The sequence below is a fragment of the Lathamus discolor genome, chromosome 6, assembly GCF_037157495.1.
Source record: "Lathamus discolor isolate bLatDis1 chromosome 6, bLatDis1.hap1, whole genome shotgun sequence".
Classification (NCBI taxonomy): Eukaryota; Metazoa; Chordata; class Aves; order Psittaciformes; family Psittacidae; genus Lathamus; species Lathamus discolor.
Genome location: NC_088889.1, coordinates 18358993 through 18377921, shown reverse-complemented (window position 1 = coordinate 18377921; position 18929 = coordinate 18358993). Strand labels below are relative to the sequence as shown.

The window sequence follows — 18929 nt, the reverse complement described above, 5'->3', positions numbered from 1 at the left end:
TCCCTTGCTGTGCAGGCTATACTCTTTTTGCACACTAATGAATATCAGAGTCAGAGCAAGTTATGCTATGTATCACTCTACTCCTATTTTCTAATGAACTTACCCCTAATGGGTATCTTTCCTAGCTATTCATGTCACGACTGAATTTCACCTTGACAATAGATCAAGAACGAGGTTTAGCATTGTGGCCCACCTACTTTGCAATACTCCAGCATGACATCTGCTTTGTGTCCTCAGGGTAGCTTTACTTTGATGCTTTTCCCTGTTTAGAAACATTTGGAGGGAGGATTTTGGTAATCTCCAGCGAGCAGAGATTTTAAACCTTTCTCAAGGGAAGACGAAGATTCTATGGAATTTTTGAACAAATAGTTATTTACGAAATAAGTGACATTGTCTTTAGAACTGTTCCTCCCACTGGGCCTCAGAGGAAAGCAGCATTTGCTATGCTGGAACTTACTGGTCAGTGTTATAGCCTGCTGCTGCTGGTGCCTCAGGCTTGAGTGTGGCAAACTCTGGAAGGGTTGTGACCGAATGTCTAGTCTGACCACTGCAGACATGGCCCTAGTTATTTTCATACCTCAGAAGCACTCAGTATGAGGACTATGTCCTTTCCTTTTATGGGCTTTCTGACACCAGAAATGCTGGAGTAAAGTTTTAAGCTTGGCTGGGTTTCTGGTTGCTCAAAATATAGTGCAGGAGTTGCTGTAACATGGGGTTGAAATGACTGGTTTGCTGCGTTGGCTGGACAAACTACGGGGGAAGAGAAACAATAGTATGAGTTCCCTGTGGTGTATATATTGCCTGGCCCAGGGTCATGGGCCAGTGTGGTTGCATCATTGGCTCGTTTGGTAGCTGTGCCACTGCTGAAAAGATCTGTGTCCAGTTCCTGAGTGTCTGATCTTTTGTTAGCACGTTCTGCATGATCTGCTCCTCCAGTGTCTCATGTCAGCAAGTTTTGCATGTCATCAGCGAAAGTTTTTCTGCTTGTGCACTTATAAACCTACCTGATGTCCTCTTTTTCCTCGCCTTATTTGAGGGGACAGTGCAGTCTCTCTTACTCTCTGCCCTGTCTCTTTTGGCAGACTCGGGGACCAGTTCTACAAAGAAGCAATCGAGCACTGTCGCAGCTACAACTCTCGGCTCTGTGCTGAGCGCAGTGTCCGCCTTCCCTTCCTGGATTCACAAACGGGGGTAGCTCAGAACAACTGCTACATCTGGATGGAGAAGAGACACAGGGGACCAGGTCGGTAGCATTGTGTGTGTATGCATGTGTGTGTATGGAGGGCCAGCCACCGAGCCCTCATGGGGTTTAATTAATAGGAGCTCAAACCTGCTGCAGGCCACACGGAAGAGAAGCTGCCTAAACCTCTGTGCCTGCAGGGGATTTCCTTTGGTAACTGCAGAGAGCTCATCCTGATTATTCTCTCTTTACCCAAAGAAGTGCCTGGCTTGGTAGTTTCTATGGCTGCATTGTCACTCTTTTCATGCTATTGATCCCAGTCTGTAGCAGAAGACACAATGCTTTGCTCTAGGTCAGACTGGAATTATCTTCAGGGTGGAGAGGTGGAGGTGGGAGTTTCTCAGGTGAATGCTGAAAATAAGGAATTATATAGGGAAGGATATAAGGCTGAGGTAAAATAGAGGAGAGTTCAGTGATTGGAATGAATGTTGTTTTGATGGTTACAAACATATCTACAACTCCTGGTTTATGTATGTCCTTGAAGAGCTTTGGCTAATGCCTGTTCCAAAGCTGAGTGAAGCCCAAGGGAAAAGACCACTGTTATTTTTTAGACTTTGGTTAGTCTTTCCTATGTTAAATTCTTCTGAAATCATTGTTTGAAAGGCAAAGGACAGTCACCAGTTCAAAGGCTGTAGGTGTTAGTCAGAAGTCCTCCTGAGCCCCAGGGGGAAGTTTTGTAGAGTATGGCTCAGTGTCTGACACAGCAGTAGCTCAAGGAATAGATTTTTTGACAACACCAAACTGGAGTTCTATTTTTGTTTGGTTTTTTTTTCGGTGCAGACCAGAAAATGCAGGCAGGGAGGGTGGTAGGGTGCATGGGCATTGGAACAATAACTTGCATGTATGCACATGTACACATGCCAGTTCCTATAGACCATACTGAAACCCCCCCCCAAACTCCAGATCTGGAATTACAGGAAGGTGCAACCTACTTTTACTTCTTCCACTGGACAGTTTGCAGGAAGTGGAATGGCTGGTATACATAGGATATTTCCCACCCCTCCTGGGGCTAAGAAAAAATTGCTGCTTCTCAAGAGTGCTAAGTTGAAACTTTCCCTCTCTCTTTCCTAGGATATACTGAGGGAAGAATTCTTGCACTGCTTCAATTGCTGAAATATCCAAAGCAGGTTTAGAATTGCTTTGCAGTATTATCAGAAAGTTCTTTCTATAGTAAAAAGCAGCCAATTCTGGTGCAGGAGACAACAGGTGCTTTACCAGTGTTAAAAATACCTGAATCATGTCTCAGCTGCCAAATCTACTGGGGTAATCTGGGACTGCTGAATGTGGTTTACAAGCGGGGAGTTGTCTAAGGTTCTGGGCTAACCCTTCATTTGTAGGTTGCTTCATGACCACAGCTGGGTTTTTATTTCAGCTGAAAATTCTCCATTCCTAAGAGATTATGCTTCGCAAAACTAGCTTTCCTTTTTTTTTTTTTTTTTTTTTTTATTTGCTAATCCATTTACCCAAGGAATTTCTGTTCTTTTAGCATCTCGTTGAGTAAGGGGCTGCTATTTTTACCCTTTTGAGCACAGTCATAAGTAGGTATAGAATCATAGAATCATAGAATCATAGAATGGTTAGGGTTGGAAAGGACCTCAAGATCATCTAGTTCCAACCCCCCTGCCATGGACAGGGACACCTCTCACTAAACCATCCAACACAAGGCTTCATCCAACCTGGCCTTGAACACTGCCAGGGATGGAGCACTCACAACCTCCCTGGGCAACCATTCCAGTGCCTCACCACCCTAACAGGAAAGAATTTCTTCCTTATATCCAATCTAAACTTCCCCTGTTTAAGTTTTAACCCATTACCCCTTGTCCTGTCACTACAGTCCCTGATGAAGAGTCCCTCCCCAGCATCCCTATAGGCCCCCTTCAGGTACTGGAAGGCTGCTATGAGGTCTCCACGCAACCTTCTCTTCTCCAGGCTGAACAGCCCCAACTTCCTCAGCCTATCTTCACACGGGAGGTGCTCCAGTCCCCTGATCATCCTCGTGGCCCTCCTCTGGACTTGTTCCAGCAGTTCCATGTCCTTTTTATGTTGAGGACACCAGAACTGCACACAATACTCCAGGTGAGGTCTCACAAGAGCAGAGCAGAGGGGCAGGATCACCTCCTTCGACCTGCTGGTCACGCTCCTTTTGATGCAGCCCAGGATACGGTTGCTTTCTGGGCTGCGAGCGCACACTGAAGCCGGCTCATGTTCATTTTCTCATCGACCAGCACCCCCAAGTCCTTCTCCGCAGGGCTGCTCTGAATCTCGTCTTTGCCCAGTCTGTAGCCGTGCCTGGGATTGCCCCAACCCAGGTGTAGGACCTTGCACTTGGCATGGTTGAACTTCATAAAGTTGGCATCAGCCCACCTCACAAGCGTGTTGAGGTCCCTCTGGATGGCATCCCTTCCCTCCAGCGTATCAACCAGACCACACAGCTTGGTGTCATCGGCAAACTTGCTGAGGGTGCACTCAATCCCACTGTCCATGTCAGCGACGAAGATGTTAAACAAGACCGGTCCCAACTGTATCCACAAAGTAATGTTTTGGCAAGAGCGTCTGCTAAAAGATAGACATAGATAGACTTGTATGGGTCTCACTGGTGTCTCCACACTTACAGAAGAAATCATAACAGCATTATGGCATCACATCAGGAACCAAGAGGTCTTAACACTTTGCCTTTCTCAGCCACAAGCTGTCTGGACTACCTTGAGAAAATTCACCGTGCAAATCTTTCATTCCTCACTTCTGATAGTGATCTATCAGAGTTTACTCCACAAAAGGGGATCATTGGCATTTCTCCTGCAGGTCTGCAGTGGAGACAATGACGGAACATTCTTCACAGACAGTCAGTGTGAAACATGCCTCCCCCATCTACACTGGCTACCAAATCTGTGCCTTTGTTATTTAGAATTAGAATAATCAGTGCGAAATGAAGCAGCCCTCCTCCTCCATGTACACTTTCCTCTTTCTTGATTTTTATTAGCCCATTTAGTGCTCCCTTGGGTGTCTTTGCATCATCTATTTCTTGCAATATTATGGTGGGTCAAAGCATTCCTCTACAGCTTTAGCATGCCTGTTTTCAGGCTGTACAAAGGCATTTATGCCCATACTGAAGGGCTCTGGAAAGTCTCTGGCAACCACCCTGTCTGTATCTGTCTTGTGTATTGTGTTCAGTGCCATTTACTATCCCTAACCTGAAAAACTGTACAAAGACAAATGGCAAAACTCCAGGACCTCTTTTTCACTGTTGAAAAACAGAGAGAAGAGTCAGGATCTCAGCATATTAACCTGGGTTCTTGCTGTCCTCTTTGTTAAAGGAGTCAGACAACTGCATCTCATGATAAAGAGTTCAGGGTTAATTTCACACAATACTGCACATAACTCCCTCCTTTTCCCCTCCTCCACCAGCCTTTCACACCAGCTTTGAGTTATGACTCTCCTACACTAATGAGATAAACAACATAGCTCACTGCGGGTTCTGCTATTCCGTCTACAAGCAAATGGCTGGAACCTTCTTTGGTTGCACTATAAGGCACCAGAGGGAGAGACCAGTACAGACAACAGTAAGACCTGTATATGCATTATTTCCATATGTGCTATAAGATCGACTGTGGATGGGCTAGATTCGAAGCATTCAGAACTGACCTTTTCCTTTTTGATACTCCTTTGTGTAAACAATCACAGATCCACACTTCATGTGAGCCAGCACAGTGATAGGTGGAGGTCAAGGTGGAAAACTGAAGGTAGCATTTCATGGGTTTGGATCAAGCAAAGGTCAGATATATGTGTTTGAGTTCACTGGGTGGCTGTGTATTAATGAGCAAGGGTATTGTGAATAGAAACAGAGATCTTGCCTCAAGGACTGCAGAAATGGTTGTTGGATCATCCATCTCTTAGTGATCTCTCTGCCTCCTGGCGTAGGTTGCAGGTCCTCTAGGGAAGAGGCTGTCCCACCTCTGCTTTTTCAAGGCTACTTGCTTTGTTTCTTGTTGCGCTTTCAGTATTTGTGGTTGACTTTCACTGCCCTGGCTGAATCCAAACTGCTCTTTCATGTATGAGCACTCAGTAATTGAACATGAACAGATACTCCCCCAAAACTGCATAGATCCTTTTTCCTCCCTGTCTGGGACTAATGCTCAATGCTGTGGTGCTTATTTCATTCAGATGACTTCTCTGTGGAGGCTTATGCAATGGAGAGCTGGTTCTCTGTCTTATTCTTTGGTCTAGCAACTGCCATTTCAATGTTGTGAGCAAGTTCTTGCAGAGGACCTGCTGTGAAAGGGTGAGGCTTTTTGCCTCCACCTCTTTAATGACTCACATCAGAGCCAGGAACAATCCACCTCATCATAATAGCAATTGTTTGCAGTGGTTAATGTTTGCAAAGCGCCATGAAGAAGTGTGTCTAAACACTGCAGAAGTGCTAGTTATTCACAATTTTTATTTCCCAAACCAGTCCTAAGTGCCCTGCTCTGAAATCTGTCTATCTTTCTTAGGGTGGGCATAATGCCCAGCAAGCTGTGCAGCAATGAAAGAAGGGTGTGAAACCCCACCATTTGGTAGCATCGTGTGCCCTGGAATAGCCAGGATCTCTGCAAATGCTCCATCATTTTGCCATACCCAGGCAGTGTCCTGTAGATGTCCTGTTTATGCACCACAGCCTTAGAAGCAGGTGGGAAGTGGTGGGGTCCGAACTGGTATTCCCAACAGTTGAAATATTTCAAACCAGGAGCTTAGGCTTCACTTGCAGAATTTGATTGGCCCATTCCCTTGAGGTGAATAATTTTGTTGTGTCTTTTCCCCAAGTAAAGATATTGTTGTTTTTATTATCCTCATTTGGTTTGGTGGGTCAGTTTTGTTCTCAATCTGGTCCACTCTCCTGCCTGCTTCAGAAGAATGGGAGAACACTTCAGCCAGCATGCTGCCCTTGAGCTGTTCTACTTCACTGGCATCCAGCTGTTCATTGTTGGTGCAGTTTAGATAGGTAACACCATTCCTGTCCTCTCTTACGCGATCTTACCTGTTTTCTAAGGGCAATGCGTCTGAAATTGCAGTCACACTCTGTAGCCCCTTCAAGACAAACAGCAACAGCAGAAGGGCAGAAGAGCCAAAGCAGAATTGGTGGATGGAAAGGGTAGGCGGAGCAGGGAGAGAATTAAATTCTTCCAACTTTTTTGTGTCTTGCTGGGTATTTCTGTGTGTCATGAGTATCTGGGGCAGTTGAGGATACTTTGAAGCACTTGGCAGTGTGCTTCTGTGTCCCTAGTAGCATTCACGAAGCCCTGCTGTGTTCTGAATACAAGAGAGCAAAGCATAGCTTGAATGTTGGCTAAGGGGTGTCTGTCAGGAGAGCTAGGGCAGCTCAGAAGCCAGTGATGCCAAATGTGATTCAATGGAGCATGCAGTAATATAAACATTACTGCTGTACCTCCTCCCACATCCAGGATGTTGGCATGAGGAGGTAATAACTAGAATGAGGAATCTGTCTTCAAACAGAAATCCAGAATTCAAGCAAAAATACAGAGTCCAAATAGCCAGACCTCATGGATATTGATTTGCTCCCACTTGGAAGACGAAAATTTCCTGAGCTGCTCTGTGCACCAGGGCCTTATGATTTGCATGTCAGAACTTCATCTCTTCTCTCCCAAGGGGCTTTCTCTGCCCGTGGAGGAAGCATCGCCCCTGTGACCCAGGAGAGTCTGAAATTCTATTTACCCTCAAGAAATCACAAATTATTTATGTGCAGCTCTGGTTTCAGTGAGCTGAGTGAAGTGTCTAAGTGAGACCTAGATTCTCTGTAGGCCTGATCCCAAGAGGTGCTGAGGAGCCTCAGGAGCACTGGATGCCTTGAGTGCGTAGTTCTGCCTCATGATGTGCAGAATTGAACCCTCCAACAAAGGAGATGCTGGAAGGGCAAAAACAAAAATGCTGGAGACAGTGCTTGTGGTTTGCAAACTGAGATGTGATTATATTTATTTTTTGCCTTTTATCTTCAGGCCTGGCCCCAGGTCAGCTGTACACGTACCCGGCACGTTGCTGGCGCAAAAAGAGGCGTTTGCATCCCCCTGAGGATTCCAGGCTGAAGCTGCTGGAAATTAAACCTGGTAAGTATTTGTTTGCCTCTCGCCTTCTCTCTCTCCTGTGCTGCAGAGCAGCTGGCATACGTGCAAACCTGGCATTTAGACCTTGGACTGTATCTTTTTGCCCCTCTCCAACCATTTCTCTGTACATCTGTTGCGTCTTACTTGATTTGCTGTAACAATATCCACTAAACTCTCTGCATGCAACTCATTCCTTACAGAGATGTGTGCAACTTGTATTGAATGCACTGGGAGCTGAATTTACCTTCCACGGGGGTGAATCCTGGCCTTTATTAACAAATTCATAAGGATGTAAAGGATCAATGCATTACTAATTATTTCCTCAGTGAGTTATTAATACAAAATCTCAGTCTGGCATCTGCTGCCTCATCTCTGTGAAAAAGACTGCTGTGTGTGTGGAACACTCTGGTAAGAGTTTTCATAATGGGGCTGGGGACCAGGGGTGTGACCAGATTATAAACAGAAAATAAAAATTTCTGAGCATATGCCACATTTGTATATGTGTGTATGGCTGTATATGTACCTTAGTCCATTCTTCTTTCATTCTTATTGTCCTTGGTACTCTTCTACAATTAAACTATGTGAAGTGATGAGTCTGAATGCTGAATGAGTGACTGTAAAACAGATGTGGAGGAGGTACAGCTGTGTCAGAGCATACTGTTGTGCATTCTTCCCTGCAGTTAGTAATAAAGGCTTGCTGTCATTGGGGTCAGCTATTACAAGAAAAAGAGAACACACATATTCACAGCTGTATGTGGTTTTTAAGATGAGACACTGACAGTATGGGAAGTACGGGATAAAAAATACCCCAAAATACAAATTAAGAATATTTAAAAAACCTGTTTGACAGAAGAAGGTGTCTGGAAATGGAGCAATGCTCAGCAATACTCATGGCTTTGCTTCTATGCAGTAGTTGGTGAGGAGAAAGGAAGGCAAGTTCTAAACCTAGATAGAGGCAAGTACTAAACCCAGTAAAATCAGAGGCAAAATTCATCTTGATTTTGGCAGAAACAGTTTTTGAAGGCTTTCTACCTTCAGTATAGAAGATGTCAGCAGGCAAATGGACAAGAGGAAGAAATGGCTGTAACTGCTCAGCAGAGCCCCTCAGAAAGAACTGGTGAAGTCAGTCAGGTACACTGATGGCCATGGGACTGGACTCTAGGAAGAGGATGATATTGTACCACAGAAATGTCTACCTCGGACTTTGTGATAATGCAAATGCTGCTGTGTCTTGGTAATTTAGTAAAGTGGTAGTGTAGAGTTTGACTCTTCTTTGTTTGCATTATGCTTCTTTGCTGTATTCACTGAATGCCAAATTAATGCATCCTACATGCCACGGGGCACGAAAGGCAATTACCACAAAGTTATCAGATAAAGAGACCTCAGCATGTCTGTGTCTGTGTTGTTTTCCCTGCTATAAACATCTCTTCTGCATCTCAGGAGTGCTACTTCTGTTGCATTGCCGGTGGCAGCCGAATAAGGCAAGTTCTATTGCTCTGCCATTTAAATCTATTTTCCAACCAATTTCTATCTAGTGATTAACTTTCCTTATCAGTTACACCACAAAATAATTTCATTCCATCTGTGCATATCCAGAATAGACTCACTAGCCAAAATGTGATTTTTCCGTTCTCTGATTTGAAAGTGTAAAACCTATGGAAAACATTGGATCTCCATTTAAAGGTATCTTTTGACAATTTGAGAATAAGATAGATAGTTTAATTTGTTTTCAACATGGACAACAGAAATACTGTTTGTTTCGGACAGGGGACATTGTGGGAAAACCTGATGGTGAGCTTAGGAAGCTACCTTGTGCTAACCTCTTTATTCCTCAGTCACATGTTAGATGACTGTGAGGCAAAGATTTTGCAATTTAAAATCCCCTAAAAAGCACAGAGATGAGAACTGTAGGACATTTAAAATAAATTTGGAAGAAGTCTAATCGAAACGTTCCATAGTTTCACTCCTCCTATGGCTTGGATATCGTAGTCATGGCCTAAAGCCGTTCTCAGCAACCAGAGAGGGTTTGTGCTCGTTCTTATGTAGGAGGCTGTTGAATTGGTTACATACTATATAACATACGCAGGCAGTGCAATTCTACATCAAACTAGGGATAACCTCACTTCTATTATCTTTTACATTTATTAATTGTTTAGTACTTCTCATAAGACTACTGCTGTAACAAACACAGAATGGGATCTTAGTTCCAAAAGTTGCCAATCCAGCAGCCAGTGGGATCAGCAGTGGGGGGGGTGAACACTTGCTTGGACTGCATCTGGGCTTTTGAAGGAGGCTTATTGTATGTCAAGACTTCTGCATACTTCAGGAGATACGTAGACCTAGGTTTTTTGTTTTGATAAGTCATGGCTAGTCATCAGCTGGTCGGAAACTAGAAGCAAACCATTATCTTGTTAGCAGTTCAAGGGTATAATAAATCTCTTTGTAATTATATAGCATTTATATTTACAGCTTTTGTAGTCTTGGTACCTTACAGGTTTAGGTAGTACATGAGACAGCTTAGTGAGTGAGAGTTTCATATTTGGTAATACCAAAACCTGATGAAGAAAATAATCAGGCTCAAATGGTCTCTTGATTTTTTCTAAAATGCAAGTGCACGATAACGTTTTTCTTGGGGTCAGTTGCTACATGCTTCTTAACGGAACATGGTGTTTTTATTGTCCTGGTCAGTTGCTTTTATTTGGTTTCAAGTGGAAGTGTTTGGTTTTAAGAATAGTTACAGCCGCAGTTGTAAAGATCAGAACACTAGAAAAGGTGTTACTGGTGCAGCCTTTACATGTCTGTTTTCCTCTGCCACTGTACTCAGAGTTACATGTGTGGATTGCCCTAGTAGAGTTATTTGCTCAAATGTCTAGCAGTGTTCATGTTAATGCTATTTCTAAGCATGATCCATTCCACCCAGTAGCCTATCCAATAGATAGGCAGTAGAAATAAAGTATTGCCAAAACTTACTTATGATAACTGCTTCAGTGACAATACAGACAATATTATTACCAGACCTTTAGGAATTACACAAAGTATTCCTGACATTTACTTTCACATGGACTGGTCTTCATCTTTCAGTGGTATATTCATATCATCAGAACCAAGGGTTATGGCTCTAATGCAGCCAGGTTTTCATTGTTGTAATGGGTATGATCTGTTACATTAGTCATTATAGTGTGGCAGTCAAGACTCCTATGAGCAGTGGTATATATTTGAAACAAATCCCCAGGCGTGGCAATATTGACATGCCGCTAATATTGTGATTTTCTAGGTAGAGTGCTAAAGTTATTTGATGTTAATACTCTCGTAATACTCATGATACTAGATTTCTGTTCAACCAGGTATTAGCAAACCTGATTCTCTGCAGAAGAGGCACGTCAGCATGGAGAGAAGAATTTCCAGCTCTCCTCCCACCACCTTGAACTGCAAGTGCTGTGAAGGCAATAGAGTTCTGGCCTTCGTTAATATCAGAATGGCAAGAAAGATGAGGTTTAGAAATGGAAGAGATCACCAATTACCCTCAAGGACCCTTGAAATCTTAATTGGTCTTTGTGTTATATGCTTAGTGGTTTTGTGGTGCTGGGTGCTATCACAGTTCCGTGTTGGGTTACATACCAATATTGTGGAAGTGGTATTACCTACAGTAAACCCTGCTGACAGTCAGGTATTACCCAAGCTTTGCAGCTATGCAGATGAGAACAGATAGGGTGTATATGGCCAAAAACTCTGGTGGAATTTAAATTGGTAGTATCCTACTTCAGTTTTACACGATGGCTAAATATAGATGTGTACATGCATGCACAACAGAGCTTTTATTTCACATGCTATATAAGTGTAAAGAAAGTGACTGGGAAGCTTTTGTTTCAATTCACTGCTGTCCTTTGGTTCTGGACTGAAAGCCAACAGTGAGGTCTCACAGCGGGCAGTCTTCCCACCCGCTTGGAGGGTATGGAGTAGAGTTGGTGTGTGTTGCTACCATGGTGAGAATGAGCTGGTGTCCTGTGCTAGTGTGTCTGTCCTGTTACTTATCTCTGGGCAGCCTAGTGTTCAGTTGGACTACAGAGATGGCTTTTTTCATTACCAGCTGTTGAAGAGGTGAAAGTAAACAAAAGTATTTTTCATTTGCTATTATGAACCATGGTTTGAGGCGAGTACTGATAACAGATTTTTAGATGCCATTTAAGCAATACCTGATCTCTTTTTAATCTGACATGTGGGATATACCTATGTGAGTGTGCTTGTGAATGAATGAATGAATGGAATCCTTACAGATAAGCTCTTATCTCTGTCAGCCATCTCAATTTACCCTGTAAAGCCTGTGTCTGACTGTACAAGACACTGTTTCTCCTGGGAAGTGATGAGTGCCCCCAACTCTTATGGGAGATGCTCGGCATGTCTGTGGATGCCCATGCTCTTTAAGATGGAGCACTTCACCAGGACAAAGTTAAGATGAAATAAAAAAACAAAGGACAGAATTTGCATTACTGTCACTTATGTGACAGTTTTAGAGACTCAAGCAGCATGTTAGATCATCATCCTGGAAGTTGTCATAAAGGCTTCTTATAGTCTTTGCTATAGTCACATACTAAAGTAGATTTTAGTCCACTTATGCAAAATATAGTAAAGGAAGTACTTCGATTCCAAAATGGAGAAATGAGCAACAAAGCCGATAAACTACTTCTTTGAAGATTTAACTTTAGGTTTGTGGCAGAGCTGGAAATCAAACCCAAGAACACAGAAAAAACTCAGCTCTCCTGAGTTCCCTATTCTTTTTTCTTTCCCTGTTTGCTATGTCCACTGTCAACAGTATTAGAGCCTAAAAAATAATTCAAAACACTAATGAGAATTTCCTTGTGTAATTTTTCTCAGATGGGCCAATTAATATTGACTAGTTTCACTTTTCATTTCAGCAGTTTACACACATGTTGGTTCTTGTTCAGTCCTACAAGGCAGCAGTGTTGTTTTGCTATGAACACTGTAAGGAGTGGTGCATCTTAACAAAAAGTTTTGCTTGTATTTAATATATGGGGAAACTTCTCTGTGATTAAAGGTTAGGTTCCTGTTACATTATAAAGCTTGCCTGTAGCTCCTCTTTAAATCTATTAAGACTGTGTTAGGATAAAAATCTGGCAGAATAATAGTGCTGCCAAATAGAACACATCTGTAAAATTCAAATGAGTTGGATATGCTGTTCCTGAAGGGGCTATAATATCAATGTATTGATTGTTCAGACTTTTGACAGGTGTCTGCACATGTGAATTTACCAAAGATACTTTTGTGTAGAGGTTATTTTAGGTTTTTTTAATCGTTCAGGCCTTTTATAAACACTTGCTGCCCTGAAACCTAATTTTGGGGCGGAGATAATATGATGACAGAGAGAAGCAACTTTTACCCTTTGATGACTTGGTCTAGATTCCTCATGTAAGATGGATTTTAACAGCCTGTTATCACCTTCTGTGGCTTTTGCTGTCTGCCCTCCAAAATCTTGAAATGATTACTATTATTATTAGCATTAGTATTAGTATAATAAGGGAAGTTGTGAGTGCTCCATCCCTGGCGGTGTTCAAGGCCAGGTTGACCAGAGCCTTGGGTGGCATGCTTTAGTGTGAGGTGTCCGTGCCCATGGCAGGGGGGTTGGAACTAGGTGATCTTGAGGTCCTTTCCAACCCGAACCGTTCTATGATTCTGAGATTCCGTGATTATTAGTTTTAAATCTGCTTTTTCTCCACGTACTCCTGCACTCTGAAGTGCTCTGGCTTTTAAAATAACTTTGCTCATTCTTTAACAACGTATTCGTGCCTATTTCAAAATACCGCTGGTTTTGGATTTTGTTCTCCCTGTGCCCTCGTTTTCCCACTCCCGGCTCCCGCGGTGGGACCGACGATGGGCAGCGGGGGAGCTGCGGGCCAGCAGAGGGCGCAGCGGACGGCGAGCGCGCGGCAGGGGCGGGGCCCGTCTCCGGGTCACCTCCGCGGGGTCAGTCAGGAATTCCCTCGGGAATGGGGCGGTGAAACCAGGGATGGGATGGGATGGGATGGGACGGGGCGAGCGTGCTCCCGGAGCCAGCTCGTTAACACACCTGCTTCCTCTTTTAGAGCTATTATGTGTCAGAGACTGGCCTTGATTTTGGTGGGTGATGCCAGAGCAGCAATGCTGCGGTGCGTTTAGGTCAAGTGTTCAGTGAGACATCAAATACGTCAGTGTGGACATGATGAGCTTCATGATTGAAGAATCTGAGTGACCCACATCAAAGAATCTTACCGAGCAATTCCACATGTATTCTGTACTTTGTGGTTGAGCTAGAGCAGATCTTATTTTCACCCATTCCCAAGAAGCTTTACATTTGGCACCTCATGTAGAAGAAAACAAACAAACAAAAAGCTTAGTTTTTTGTGACAGGGAGAGTGGATAATTTTCACTTCTCATTTGGTGATTTGATCATCGTTTGATGTGTTCCAGTGCACATCTGCTGTCCGTACTGAATCCTGACATTGGTCTATCATGGACCTGTGTGTGTCACATTTTTGTAGCACTTTGGAATAACATGAAGCTTTATATTGTGAATCCAAGACTGGGAGCCACAATGCTGGGTGGTGGTTTTGGTTTGGTTTGTGGGTTGTTTTTTTTTTCTTTTGGGATTTTTTTAGATCTAGATAAGAAATTTCAATGTGTGAGAAAAAGGAAACACTCATAATGGCTGCAGGAATTCCTAAGCACCCCAGCTGTCTTTGTCCTATAGTTTTGTTAGTAAATTTGTAACCTCTCATGCAGATGGGGGGAAAATTAATTTTTACAAACTCTAGCTTTTATTTAAACCAAAAATAATACTGATTTCTCCTAGGCCTTCTCTTCTGGGCTTCTTATCCAGCAAAGTACCTAAATATTGGCCTAGAATTAGGTAGCTGTTTATTCATCAGCTAAGCCTGCAGCTTACAGATGAGTCCATCAATGCTACTGAATTAAAACAGTAGGCTCCAATTCCCCACTAATCTTGCCTTTGCAGCAGGACATGGCACCACAGGCAGGAGCTGCTGCTCTATGGCCCTTATACATCTAGCTATGTCTCAGGTTAGAAAAAGTGACTTTCTGTCACTGAGAGAGAACTCGTAAGTGTGCGACCTCCTCGCAAAACAGCTTCTTTTTACACACATTTAACCAGACTCCATGCCATCTCATCCACCACCTTTGAATTCTTCCTACAGTGGGGACCTTCGCTGGCCCAAATATTTGGCCTTATAAAATCTGCTTTCCTTTTCTTACGTGGCACTAAGAATACAAGAGAGCCTGTCTCTGCATGTATTCACTGACACTGAATCATGATGTCGAAGTCCTGCAGTGAAATATCTTTGTCCTATTGCCAGTCTGCAGTAGAGGTGCCAACCTCTGCCTTTAATGTCCTGCCCCACTATCACATGCTTGCATCACCTGCACCCCATGCAGGAATACACAGCACCAGGGACACTGGGATATCTCTTCTCTCAGATTCTTGGAGTATAACATGGAGGTGCTAAATCATTGACCTCATTGGTCTATCTCAGAGAAGCGCCTAACAGATAGTTAATTAATCTTTTTAGAGAGTTTGGGAGGGGTACGGGAGAACTTTAAATAAAAAGGAATGTATGAATAAAGCATGCCACTTGCCAAGCCTTTTGAGTGCCAGTGTTAAATGTTTTAACCATCAACATGAAGCCTTGCAAAACTGGTATGAAAGTGTACCAGCTCTGGTGCAAAACCTGGGCTTATGTGTACAGGGATGGTGATGAAAAGAGCAATTTGTTACACGCCCTTAAATACAAATACAGAGACTCACTGTAGACAAATTGTTGAGTCAGTTTTTTGCGAGGCTGGCTGTGCAGGGTAAATGTTAGAAAGATATCTCAAGCTTTGCACAGTGTAACTCTTCTTGCTTCAGTTTGGCCACTGATAAGCTGGCCTTCTGCATGTCACAGCTGCCAGGCCTGTGATTACTTCTTCAAATCACGCACTGCTCTTCCTGGGCATTGTTACGTGGTAAGCTGCAAATTCTCAGACTAATTCAGCTCAGTGAGTGTGAGTGAATACGTGTTTTTCCCCAAACGGGATTTCATGATTTTGCAGGTATATATACATAAAAGACACTCGTTTCTAGAAAAGCAAATACTATTCTATAAATAGTCCAGTCAAGAAAACAAAAACATTGTTGCTGCTGCTTAGCTCTCCAGTCATGCTGCTAGAATTTACAGGCTTAACTTTGTGTGAATAGTTTCTCTTTCATTTGTGGGATCTGGAACAGGTCACTACAAGTATTTTATATGCACAGTTTTACCAAGAGAACTGTGTTAGCCAGCTAAGATTGCCCCTATGAATCACCTGGGATTACTCCTGGTTCTGTTGTGGCTGAGCCAGTTTGCCACACTGCCAGAAAGCTGTGTGAAGAAGCCATTGGGCTTTGGAACCTCTCTGGGTTTTTATCAAAAGCCCATTGAATCCAGACCCCTCTGGCTCTGGTCATCAGGCTAAGGCAGAAGTAGCAACTGAACAAGACAAGGCAATTTTGGAAACTTAAATCTCTGAGTTCTCTGGGTCTCATCTCTGAGAGGGGGAATGTAGGCTGCATGTGCAGCAACCCGCAGACACAAGGCTGTTGTTATTTCAGAAACAGCACAGCCACTTAGCAGTGACTTTCCCACCTGTGTGTAGACTCAGCTGTATTAAGTATATTTGTGAAAGCAGAGTTATGATGACTTTGGGGCTAGGCTGTTTTAGTCACTACAGTAGGCCATTAAAGCTGAAGGAATGGGTTGTGCTGATGAACTCCTCAGAGCCTCTGCAGTGTGACTGCAGGTCATCTCAAGGCTCAGTGTGAGGAAAGCTTGGACGGCTCAGGCAGCTGAGATGGCATTGGCTTGAAATACCTAGGCTGCTTGAGAGGGACCTTACTTGTAGTGCTGCCGCCCTTTCTGTGTTATCCAGCCCATTGTTTTACTTGTTTGCTTTTCTTGGCTACCGTGTGTTTGACCTACATCTGGCTGCTAGCATGCATCTTTGGAAAGAGGTTTTACAGCATGTGCCTCTTGAGCTGCCAAGGCCTGATCGTGGATGCTGTGTCTCTAGGAGACATATTATTCCTCCTGTAGAGGGAAAATGCTGTGGGATTTATCCCCTTACTATGAAGTTAACATTGATGTTTGTTAGTAACTATCAGGATTATTTATTTCTGAAATAAACAAATTTAACCTTAAAAAGAGGGGAGCGCAGTTAGGCCGAGTGCAGTTAGGCTGAGGATGATATTTTCTTCTTAGATAAAAGGTGGCTTTGGAAGAGTGTTTCAGCACTCCTTTGGTAGGGCCTTGGAGTGGGTTGCCCAAGCAGATCCCCAGAGGTTTCTCAGAAGGAAGGGGTGTGGGAATCCCTGGGGATGCGCCAGGGTATAGCACCTGGGAAGGTGCTGGAACCCAGCAGATTTGCTTCCCTCAGGCTCAAATCATCAGCTCTCCAGCACAGGGGAGGGGTGGCTGGAAAGCCGTCTGCCCTGTAGGAGTCTTGCAGCTAGAGGTGAACCTGAACAGCTTTGCTGGCAAACCTCCTTGCCACTGTTCTTAGTACAGCTCATACCAATGCCTGGAAAAGAACAAGTGGCACCTGAAAAAGGATTTTTGTGAAGCACAGAATAGTTTAGATGCACGTACTGGACACAAGATCCTAGGACATGGGTATCTTCTATCTAATTCACTGCCTCTATTTTATATGTCCTTGTGAGTAATTACGGGAGCTCTCTGGTAATCACATGAAAAAAGGTTTATAGGATCAAGTCCTCTGGGTTTAGTCTTGTAAGATGCCAAGCTGTCTAACCCCAGACAAGGGAAGCACCTGAGCTTGGGCTTTAAGAACATGAGTGATCTTTTAGGAATTAATGGGACTTGCCACATGCTTAAAATTAAATCCACATGTAAAGTACCAGGTTGGACTAGACTTGCAGGTTTGGTACTTGGCATCCTGCAAGGCAGAGCCCAGTAAAGGCACTGGGCTACTAGATCAGCCGTAAAGTAGCACTTGTGCACTATTCTATTTTATAGAAAAAATGTTAACAAAAAATAGCAAAGATATAATGAAATATCATTACATTCAAAATATTATTTAAAAAAATCTTTGTTTCAGTTTTATTGTTTTCCTAACACATAGAAAATGAAATTGTGTTACAGTACAAAATATAAAATTTGTAGCAGGTGGTATTTTTTCTGGTGTGTAATATAAAGGAATGAGCAGTAAATGTTAATATGAAGTCCAGTCTGAAATCTTACAAGACAAGCTTTAGAGATCTGTTTTAGAGTACAACAGTGAGTGTGATGGTTCACCATCCCACATCCCACCACCTCCCTTGGTGTAAGCCTTCAGTCTGTCATTCCATTCTCTGGAGTAAACATTTTACAACCTCATAATCATCTTGTACCTGAGAGATACTAAGTATGTTTTTACTAAGTTACAATTAATTTCAATATTCCCTACATTTTCCATTTGATTGCCCAATAGTTTATTACAGGTATTTCACGCTTCAGGACTCTGACACCATTGGTGTTTGCCATGGCATCCATTTCCAATAAGGAACTCCATGGGGGAAGGAGGGTTGATGCAATGTACTTTTGGAGAGGAATTAAGAATGGTGTAGATGGATATGGCTTTTCTGTGCAATGTCTTTCGGACCAGAGATCTCACTTAGGATGCACTTTGAGCATAGTTCCCCCTAAACAAACAAGGTATTTTAGGGTCAGGACCTTAGCTGTTGTAGGTTAGTACAGTTCTGTTAAAGACTACAGGGAGCAGCGATTTTCATCAGCTAATGCTATGTTTCTTGATGTAGGAGAAAGGATGAAAACTTTACTCCTCTTGATGGAAATGATGCATGTGATTGCCCTCGGGAAGTATGGGGTTGATGTCTTAGGAGCACATATGGTCATGATTAATATCCTGTGCATGTCCTACAGAGCTGTAGTGAAAATCCCTTTGTTGTTGGCCTAAAATAAACAGCATTGCATGATGAGAATAAAGCTGGCTCAGACAGAATGCTAAAACTACGTTTAAACACTTCAAATAAGTGACTCACTTCTTTGTGTTTTTGAGAGATAGTGAATACTTCTATCTTCTCATGATTTCCTTGGTGCAATGTCTGTGAATGACACGGTTACAGATCTGTGCTACTCTGACAAAGTGAGGTTCATAGCTGTAGGAATTTCTGGAGTGATGCTGTATTTCTAAATGATGCTATGGATACATCTGCCATGTAATGCTCATTGCCTGTGTGAGGCAGCAGTACGGCAGAACTGGAAACACAGAAGTTGTATCTGTGAGCAATGCTATACACCAGGACAGTATCAGCAAACAAAGACACTATTAGCTAAATACAAAGGAGTCAGGATTAAGTGCTTTGTGCCTCTGAAGCTGCTATACCAGGATTTGCACTATAAATATACTTGCAGTATATTCTTCCAGGGAGCTTTTTGTTACTATCTGGATGGTCAAAATAAAAAGATTAACCTCACTCTGCTAAAGATGGTGCCCCAAGTATATCTGAACTCTCAGCAAGTTGTACAGATGGAACCAGAGTGCATCCAACT

At 43.1% G+C, this 18929-nt stretch overlaps 1 protein-coding gene across 10 annotated transcripts in view; it reads left to right on the top strand.

The window, feature by feature from the left end:
* DPF3 (double PHD fingers 3) overlaps nucleotides 1-18929 on the top strand; it is a 166677-nt gene that overhangs the window by 69295 nt on the left and 78453 nt on the right. For all 10 annotated transcript variants that reach the window (XR_010613795.1, XR_010613794.1, XR_010613793.1 and 7 more), the window contains exons 2-3: nucleotides 1083-1243; nucleotides 7231-7338. Coding sequence is in view for 7 of the 10 variants with exons in the window: in XM_065684797.1 (XP_065540869.1) it covers nucleotides 1083-1243; nucleotides 7231-7338 (269 nt within the window). In the remaining 3 variants the exon portion in view is untranslated. The remainder of the gene's footprint in view (nucleotides 1-1082; nucleotides 1244-7230; nucleotides 7339-18929) is intronic.